This window comes from Astyanax mexicanus, chromosome 19, assembly GCF_023375975.1.
Source record: "Astyanax mexicanus isolate ESR-SI-001 chromosome 19, AstMex3_surface, whole genome shotgun sequence".
Classification (NCBI taxonomy): Eukaryota; Metazoa; Chordata; class Actinopteri; order Characiformes; family Acestrorhamphidae; genus Astyanax; species Astyanax mexicanus.
The window spans coordinates 35,857,072-35,867,500 of record NC_064426.1 but is presented as its reverse complement, the minus strand read 5'-3'; the positions used below and the strand labels follow the sequence as shown (position 1 = coordinate 35,867,500).

At 35.8% G+C, this 10,429-nt stretch overlaps 1 protein-coding gene across 1 annotated transcript in view; it reads right to left on the bottom strand.

The window, feature by feature from the left end:
- Positions 1–9,691, bottom strand: part of rnd2 (Rho family GTPase 2) — a 47,141-nt gene extending 37,450 nt beyond the window's left edge. The window contains exons 1-2 of the mRNA XM_022665048.2: positions 9,064–9,691; positions 6,952–7,039 (exon numbers count right to left, since the gene is read on the bottom strand). Coding sequence (XP_022520769.1) covers positions 6,952–7,039; positions 9,064–9,165 — 190 coding nt within the window. The 5' untranslated portion in view covers positions 9,166–9,691. The remainder of the gene's footprint in view (positions 1–6,951; positions 7,040–9,063) is intronic.
- Positions 9,692–10,429: the final 738 nt, after the last annotated feature.

The window sequence follows — 10,429 nt, the reverse complement described above, 5'->3', positions numbered from 1 at the left end:
CCCCTTTTTCTTTATTTTTCTTTATTATCCATTATCTGTACTTGCTGTAAAATTGGGAAGGAGAGTAACGTAATTTCAATTCTATGTATGTCCTGTACATATGCAGCATTGACAATAAAACTACTTGACTTGACTTGACTTGATATATATGGGCATTCACACCCCACATATAGAGCTCCTACAAGCCTTATATGCCACCCAATCAACATATGTTTCTGAAGCTCTTACTAACACACCCTAACAAGATAGCACATATGTACATCTTTCAGACTGTGGAAACAAATACTGAATTATATTCATTCTCTTATTTAAATGATTACTTAGATATAATCATATTATATTAACAATTTATTTTAGAGTCCACTATATTACACCATATAACACTGTATCAGGAAAAGAGCTTGTAAATTATAAATGTAGTTTTTCTCACATAGTCAACTTACTTTTTGGTCAAAATAAAGCAGAAATGTACATTGATATTTTTCATATATGCATTTTTCAACAAGACAAGGCAAAAAAAAAAAACACATACTGCTCACGTTATGGCATTTTAGATTTTTATACCTGACACTGGTAACATCCAATCAAAATCCATTTGTTAATTAGATGCATCAAGCAAATTTATGACCAATGTGCCACCTGTACATTTTTTATATCACTTGAAATTGAAACATTCCAATTAATCAATCTATCAAATAAATAATCCACTGTCAATCTGAGAACCAGATGCTTAGGTAGGGCTCTAGAATAATTATTAATAAATACACCAAATCTATAATAAATATATATAAAAAAGAGGCAGATAATGTGGACGGTACAGCTCTGTTCAACCCTAAGAAAAATTCAATTGCTAAAACCCTTCACACAAACAAGACAAATTGGGGAAAGTATCTAGACTAGTCAGTTTCTGTAGAGGTTTGGTCCTATATTTGTTTCCCTAATTTACCTAATTTAATATGTCCATGCTTAACACTGGCTATACATTCATCAATAGCATCTACGTTACACCTGTTCATCTACAAATGATGTTTCCTGGCTAAGTTATTTATGCTTTAAATGTAAAACTGAAAAATAACATATGGAAATAACATATTTCCATGCCTTTTGGAAAGTATAAAAATTGTAATATTTTGGGACTGGTACACAGCATGGTGGAAAATATCTTTCCAAAACCATTTCAGAAGACCCCTGCCCTTTATTTGTTTGAAAATTGTGGCAGAAAAAATAGTAGAACCAATTTTCTGTTTCTGATGCTTTCATTTCTAGCAAAACAGTGTAATCAAATTTGATGTGCCAGTACCTCTTTTTCATCTTTTGAACTGTGGCTTTCTCAACCCTGCAAGTTCTGAAAAAAATTGGACCTCACTGTGGACTACGGTCTTTTAATATAGTTTAATATAGGCCAACTGTCTGAACTATAGGGCACACTATCAATTAATATCTATTTTCTGATCTATTTTCATACATAAGAATACCGTGATTACAAGACGCATTATAAGCGACACTAGTAAGGATGCCTACATCAAGGTGAGCAAGTGTGTTGCCCTGTTTCCCTTCTAATAGGGAAGCTGGGTAAAGACTAATTCTTAAACAAACAAAAAAAGAGTGCTGGATATTATTCTACACAGATTTCTCTCCTGAAAACCGTTTATTTAGTAAACGCTTCCGTTTATTTACAGTAAGCTTAGATTTCAAATATTTTGTTTAAGGGGGAGTTTCCAGTTTTAAGTTTCTCCAGCACTAAGGCTGGGTGCAGCAGCATTAGCATTAGCATTAGCCGCTAACCGCAGCGCTAGCGGAAACACAAATGCCACCTGATAGCACTACACTGAGGAACCCGGAGTGTTCAGGCAACCCTGGGCACTATCAGCTAGGGGTTCATCCCCCGCAGTTTGTTTTAACAAGGCAAACATACAGACTACAGTCCAATATACTCGCCTCTGAACAGTGAAAGAGCTAATGCTGCGGTCAGTGGCTAATGCTAATGCTGCGGCACCCAGTCTTAGAGAAACTTCACTGAAAACTCACCCTTATAACGCTGTACTTCAGTGGAGTGGCTTTACTGCTCCTTAATACCTGACTGGTAAAATTCATACATACGGTGCACCAGATTATAAGACACATTGTCGATTTTTGTGAAAATTAAAGGATTTTAAGTGCACCTTATAGTCTGAAGAAAAAAACGGTAATTGTAAATATTAAGTGGAATAAAATGTGTTCCAACCATAGTTTATTGAGATCCATGATTTTTTAACAACCATGGTTTACTTATAGATATGCACCTGAAATGGTACAGATGGAGCGTAGAGTATTTGATTGCATATCAGTCCTACCGCAAAATCTAATGGAACTGTGTGAGAATATTCAAGTTGAATGGGATGGATTATCGCAGGACACCTTTAAGAACCTCACCAACTCCATGCTAAGACATTTGGCATGTTGCGTTCATTACACAGTCATTGTACACCAATTCTGTTGTATGTGTGATTTATTGTTTCTAGTAACCTTTATCTTCCTTCTAAATAGGATTGCAATCAGACACAATATTTGCAACTATTTTTTGGACGACCAGTATATGTAAACAACTGAATATGGGTCTTCAAATTCAATATAAAATTGATAAGACATTATTATTGGTACATTATGGGTTGAATCAATCCATAAAAATGACTAATTTGAACAGTAAAAAAAAAAAAAAAAGACTATATGGGTCAGGGCCCTAACCGCAATATAAATTAAGCCTTTTTGCAGGCTGTTCTTTTTCATGACTGTTAACTGAGCTTTTCAGACTCGAGCAGTTTTCCAGTATAAAGGGATGAAAGAGTGCTTACATGACACTTATGAAAAAAAGAAAGTTTCTTAGAAGCCTTGTTCAAACAGCTCTTTGCTCTTTGCTTTGAGCAAGTTTTTCCGCGAAATGCGGCAGCTGAGACAAAAAGAAGGCAAGGAAAGGGAATTAGAAGAGAGGCCATACTTAACCTGTTCAGTTCTAGTATCATTTATTATGTTCCCTCTATTTCTACACACACACACTTACATATATAAGGGTAGCAAAGGCCACAGAAACTGACAGCCATGAACATAAGAATGCAAACAGCGTTTGTATGTAGACATGACTGACAGCAAGAAAATATAGCTCAACAATGCCTCAAGCCCTCCCTCTGTTAGACACACATATTTTAAACTGTTCACATTTTTTAAAACTGTGTTTAATGATGTGCAGCAGAATGCAGAGGGAGTGTTCACACCTGTCAAAACAAACCAAATTAAAGAAAACTACCTGGACACCCACCCACCCAGGTAACATGCTCATATGGGTTCTGAATGAGTAACTCAAATGGTTCCCATAATATTTCTTCCACAGGCTCGATATGGGCCCCATATAGAGTATCAGTGATGTTACTGATGATCTTCATCAGGATCAGTGATGGGATAAGGAGGAGTTAAACAAGGGCCTCCCCTGATTTGTGCACTGCACATGGAACCTAATGGGACCCATGTAAAATTAAAATGGGCTGCAACAATGACGCCCATGTTGAAATGGGTTTTGTTCAGTAACAAAACAATTAAAAACCAACTCAGAGCCCACATACACTTCCAAAAGTGTTCAAAGGTTTATAGACATGTGCTCATCCAGCATTTTAAAAATTCAGAAATCATTCAGAAATCAAGTGTACACTCTTCAAAATCCTTTCTATTTAAAATATTTAAACAAAGCCATTCAAAAAAACACTTTTACATATCTGTAAAAGAAGAAGTTGGTTCTTTAGGTCATAAAAAGCTCTCTACACAGGACACCACTAAAAAATGACAAGTTTCTTTGATTTTACCAAATTGAAAGCCTCTGGAATATAATCAAGAGGAAGATGGATGATCACAAGCCATCAAACCAAACTGAACTGTTGAATTTTTGCACCAGGAGTACAAAGGCATACAATTATCCAAAAGCAGTGTGTAAGACTGGTGGAGGAGAACATGATGCCAAGATGCATGATTAAAACTGTGATTAAAAATCAGGGTTTTTCCACCAAATATTGATTTTTGAACTCTTAAAACTATGAATATGAACTTGTTTTCTTTGCATTATTTGAGGTCTGAAATCTGTGCTTCTTTCTTGTTATTTCAGCCCTTTCTAATTTTCTACAAATAAATGCTCCAAATGACAAATACTTTATTTGAAATTTGGGAGAAATGTTGTCCGTAGTTTATAGAATAAAAGAACAATGTTTTACATTTAACTTAAACATATACCTATCAATAGCAAAATCAGAGAGACTGATTCAGAAACTGAAGTCGTCTCTTAATTTTTTTTCAGAGCTGTTTATGAAACAAAATTCTTTCAATCTTTGCTCTAGTCTTTTCTTTCTGCTTTTGTTGGAGTAACTGTTTGGGGAAAGCTCTCTGGAACATTGCTAGGAGGATATGAATGCATTCAGTCCATAACAGCATCAGTGAAGACAGATACTGATGCTAAATGATAATTTCAGGATCACAAATGCAACTTCAACTGGAGATGGAGCTCCATCTCTCCAGAGAACACAATTCCACTGTTCTGCACCCCAAAGCTTGAAGATGTTACAGTGTAACTCTTAAGCTGGAGCCTGGCACTGGGCATGGTGACATTAGGCTTATGGGTACCACTTTAAAGTTTGACTACCTTTATAAAGGGTTTATAAATGGTTTACAATTGGTTTATTAATGGTTACTAATTAGGTTGTAAATGCCTTAAAAATGTTGCCCTCTCTATGTATGTGTTATAACTGATTATAAATAATTTTAAGGCATTTACAACCTAATTAGTAACCATTAATAAACTAATTGTAAACCATTTATAAACCCTTTATAAAGGGAAGTCTTATTTTAAAGTAGTATCGGCTTATGTTTAGCTATTCCAGATCTTCCCATTCAATTAACAGTGAAGGAAACGCAAGCTGTGTTTGCGTAACAATGTCTGGGAAACAACTGAGGCACCTAAAAAACATTTATTAATGTAAAGGACTGTCTGTATACATTTAGACATACTTTATACTAGTGCTGGGCGATATGGGAAAAATCATATATCACGATATGGAATTTTTTATATCACGATAACGATATATATCACGATATTTTACATTACATTACATTTGGCAGACACTTTTGTCCAAAGCGACTTACAATATTGAAGTGCAAATAATAGAAGAGGTTAAGTACAAAAATAATAGAAGTTAAAAATAAAGCATCTACAGATAGGGCCTTAAGGAGGTCAGAGGGAAATAATGGGATAGAGGAGTAGAGAAGAGGAAGAAGGAGATGAGGTTAGAATTAGTTAGTTTGTTAGAGGTGTTAGGAGAGTAAGTGCTCTTTGAAGAGCTCTGTCTTCAGGAGTTTCTTAAAGATAGCGAGAGATTCTCCTGATCTGGTAGTGGAAGGTAGTTTGTTCCACCATTGGGGAACTCTGTATGAGAACAGTCTGGATTGCTTTGTGTGAATGTTTGGCAAAGCGAGGCGACGTTCATTGGAGGAGCGCAGCGGCCGGGAGGTAGCGTAAGCCTTCAGGAGCGAGTGCAGGTAGGAAGGAGCATGTTCTGTCATCACCTTGTAGGCGATTGTAAGCGCTTTGAATTTGATGCGAGCAGCAACCGGTAGCCAGTGGAGCTCAATGAGCAGCGGAGTGACATGTGCCCGTTTTGGTTGGTTGAAGACCAGACGTGCTGCTGCATTCTGAATCATCTGTAGTGGTTTTACTACACAGGCCGGGAGGCCAGTCAGTACGGCATTGCAGTAGTGGAGGAGTGAGATTACCACAGCTTGTACCAGGAGTTGGGTGACCTGTTGCGTCAGAAACGGTAGAATTTTTTCGATGTTGTAAAGCGCAAAGCGGCAGGATCGAGCGGATCGAGCGGCAGGATCGATATACCACATTTGAGTATGTTTTCAGTTACTCTTCGAAAAAATGACAAAATAAGATCATAACTTATACTTATATTTATTTATAAATAAATTAAACACAAAAATTAGGGTATTCAAGCTGTGATTTCAGTTCGTTTTAGTTTTTTCTTTTATTTACCATTTTTATTAGTTTCAGTTAAGAAGAAATTTCACTTTCAGTTTTCGTTATTTTGTTCGTTTTCGTTAACAATACTACTTGGTTACTTAGCTATATGGTGATTATCATGCCATAGCTTTATATAAAATAAAAATAGTATTAAAAAACAGATGACTACATCACAGACTATTTCCTGGAGGCCGGCACACGGGTAAAAAACAAATATTAGTTAAATAAAAAAAAGCGTAAAAGTAAATAAACTGTGTCTGGGCGACAAAACCAAACAAAGAAAAAACAAAAAAAAATTACAATTTAAGAGCCAATAAAGTTGTACTAATCTCAAAGCAGTAACTTAACAGACAGAATACAAAGCTTTACCAGCGCTATGAGACGCAACACCTAAACAGAAGGAGCTGCGGACGCGTGACGGTTCTAGAGAAATAATTACAATTTTAATGAAAATTATTATATGGGTATATCTCCATTTTTCATACGTATGACGGTATGAAAAACTACAGTAATTTCATCAATAATTCATGCAAATTAGGGTTGGGCAGTATGACGGTTTTTCATACGTATGACGGTATGAAAAACCGTCATACGTATGAAAAACCGTCATACTGCCCAACCCTAATTTGCATGAAGAATTGATGAAATTACTGTAGAAACGATATATATCGTCATATCGCACAGCCCTACTTTATACTATATATTGTATATATGGATTGCTTGGCTGGAAGCTTTAATGCAAACAGCAACAATAGCTTAATGAACTGGTCCACACTGCAAGATATAGATTTCATGTTTTAATCTTATATCTTGCAAGTTGACAAAGCCAATGGCATATTGTTCAATGGCAGAAGTCACTAAATCAGTCAAAGTGTAGTCACCATAGTGTCACTATTAGAAAGTACAGCACTTACCTGACGTGTCCCACATATTCAGCTCAATCCGGTGTTTGTCTATCTCAAAGCTTGCTGTGTAGTTCTCAAAGACGGTGGGCACATAACTCTGGAACGACATTAGCACACACCTTTAAACACTTGCTAGTTTTAACATTTTTTACTTTCAGAGTTTTACAGTAACCTGCCAAAAGCAAGTTAAAGTGGCCCAAATCCGATTTGCTCATCAAATCCAATGTTTATTTCCAACTGTTCACACACTATTTTTTTTTTTTAAATGTGACCCAGATCTGACATTCATCTAAACAGTCTGCACTATGTAACTAATGCAGTATTGTTTCCAATAGGTACCATATATTTATGAGCTCAGTTACCCCATTATGACACCAATGAAACCCTTATTCACAACTTTCATCCATTTTCCTGTGTACTCTTATCTATTTTTCACTCTCCTCACTGCTTTTTTCTTCACCTTGACAGAAAAGTCACATGAATTCTGATCTGGCAGTTTCTGCAAATTAGATATGTATTGGATTTCAATACCACATATTGAAGTGGCCCAAATCGGATTTGAAAAGTGTCAGATTCAATGATTCAAAGTGTATTGACGTTCACACAGACAAACAAATGACACGTGTATCTGTGTCAAACAGATTTGGGCCAGCCTTAAATGTATGTTTTTAATTAAAAGTCACTGTGAAGTATTTGAATATTAGTTAATTTTCTAATTCTGTCACTACTGGTGCATTTTGACTGCGTTCACATGTTTCACAATCAATATAATACATTGTGAATGTGTTTATTACGGTGGCCGAGAAAGCCCAACGCAGTGCAAATGGAAAAGCGCTGCAAAAGCACAAAACACATCCATCAAAATTACAACACAGGCGCAGCAAATAGATAAACACGCTGCAAATACAACCACAACACAACGGAAGTGAGTCACAACACAACGGAATTTTCCCGGGGGACCTTAAAAGATGCTGTACCAGCTAAGCTGCGTCTTCAGTAACGTCTCGGACTTCACTATGTGTACAAAGGACAATAAGTGGCAAACAAGGCGTTTTGTGAAGCAGAACTTTTAATAAACATAACTTACTTTTCAGAAGCTTGTTTGCCACTTATTGTCCTTTGTATACAGCTGGTACAGCATCTTTTAAGGTCCCCCGGGAAAATTCCGTTGTGTTGTGACTCACTTCCGTTGTGTTGTGGTTCTATTTGCAGCGCGTTTTTCTATTTGCTGCGCCTGTGTTGTAATTTTGATGGATGTGTTTTGTGCTTTTGCAGCGCTTTTCAATTTGCACTGCGCTGGGCTTTCTCGGCCACCGTAGTTTATGTATAGTATTGTGATTTAGTTTTACCATTATTTTCCCCACTTAAAGACAACAGTTAAATAAATGACCAGTTTATATATTTTGTCTCATTTGTTTGATTTAGTTCTTACTTTCTAATTGTATTAAAGTTTTAGGTGGAAATAAATACAGATATATGTTAAATTCAGTTTAAAAAGTGTTTACAAACTTTTGAGAACAATTGTATGACCAGAACAAACACAAAAAAGTACAGCTCTGGAAAAAAAAATTAAGAGACCACTTCAGTTTCTGAATCAGTTTTTTCTGATTTTGCTATTTATAGGTATATGTTTGAGTAAAATGAACATTGTTGTTTTTATTCTATAAACAACAAACAACATTTCTCCCAAATTCCAAATTTAAATATTGTAATTTAGAGCATTTATTTGCAGAAAATGAGGAAGGAGTTCAGAAATCAATATTTGGTGAAATAACCCTGTTTTTTAATCACAGTTTTCATGCATCTTGGCATGTTCTCCTCCACCAGTCATACACACTGCTTTTGGATAACTTTATGCCACTCCTATTGCAAAATTCTAGCAGTTCAGTTTGGTTTGATGGCCTGTGATCATCCATCTTCCTCTTGATTATATTCCAGAGGTTTTCAATTTGGTAAAATTAAACAAACTCATCATTTTTAAGTGGTTTCTTTTTTTTCCAGAGCTATACTTTTTAAATAAAATATCTACATGTGTCACGTAATATTAGCCACATTATCCATAGTTACTGAGTTAAAGTGGTATGTGTAAACAGTGCTATGCTGTAGTTGTAGTGAACTTACCTCAGGGTAGCTGTCCTTAGCGAACACGTGCAGCAGCGCCGTCTTGCCACACTGAGTGTCGCCCACCACCACGATCTTACAGCGGCTGCCCTTCCCTTCCATCACCCGCTCCGGACCGCGACCACCGGGGAGACCGCTGTCAGCAGCAGCAGCAGCAGCGGCGGTGGGTGAGAAGGTGGGAGGGCAGAAAGTGTAAAATAGTCCTGAGGGAGTGAGAGAGCGAGACGAGCGCGGACAGAGTGCAGCTGTCTGTCTGAATCCAGAGAGAACTGAGTCAGAGAGAGAGAAAAAGGACAAAAAACAAGGGAGAGGGGGGAAAAAAAGCAAAAAAAAAAAAACCGGTAGAAAGAGTAAGAAAAGAGAACTATATGAAAGAGAGAGGTATAGAGACAGAGAGCACGCGCAGCCTCTCCTTTCCCACGGTGACACCGCGCTCGCTCCCTTTTGACACTTCGCGTCTCCAGTCTGGCGAGTGGGTCGCACCCCGCCCCTTAATCTGCATAACCACACCCACAGAACCCCCGCCGTCCAATCAAATCCCCAGATGGCGCTAATTCCTCGCCTTTGTTCTCATTCATTCCTTTGTGTGTGGCCGCGCGGAGCACTTTCATGACTGGTCACTTTTTCAGGGCACAACTTTATTATTACAGATGTTTAGGTGATATATTAGTTAAGGAATATATATATATATAATGTATATATATATATATATATATATATATATATATATATATATAATATAAATGTATTTATATATATAATGTATATAATATTATATATATATATATATATATATATATATATATATATATATATATATATATATATATATATATATAATGTGAAGGGCGCATTAAACTTTTTACGAATTTTTAATTCGAGACATGAGACACACATAATACTACTAATAAAACACTACTAATTTAGAACATCCTATTTTTTTTCTTTAATTCCATTTAAGCTTTTCAGGTCCAGTCAATATCCAGAAATGATACTAAATCCAGTATACAAAATAATAAAATAAAGAAAGAAAGAAAGAAAGAAAGAAACTTTATCGATCCAGAAGGAAATTTAGTAGACAATTAGATAAAGGATAACATAGTTACATAGTGGATACTATTATTAATTTATAAAATAAGAAATTATGTATTTACTGTGGATCTGTATTTCATGTGTGTATATATATATATATATATATATATATATATATATATATATATATATATATATATATATATATATATATATATATATATATGCATGTATATAGTATATATAGTATAATCACTGGTAATGGGATCATATTTGAAATGTGTAATTGAATGTTTGCTTCTAGTCCAGCACTACAGAAGGCATTTTAATACAC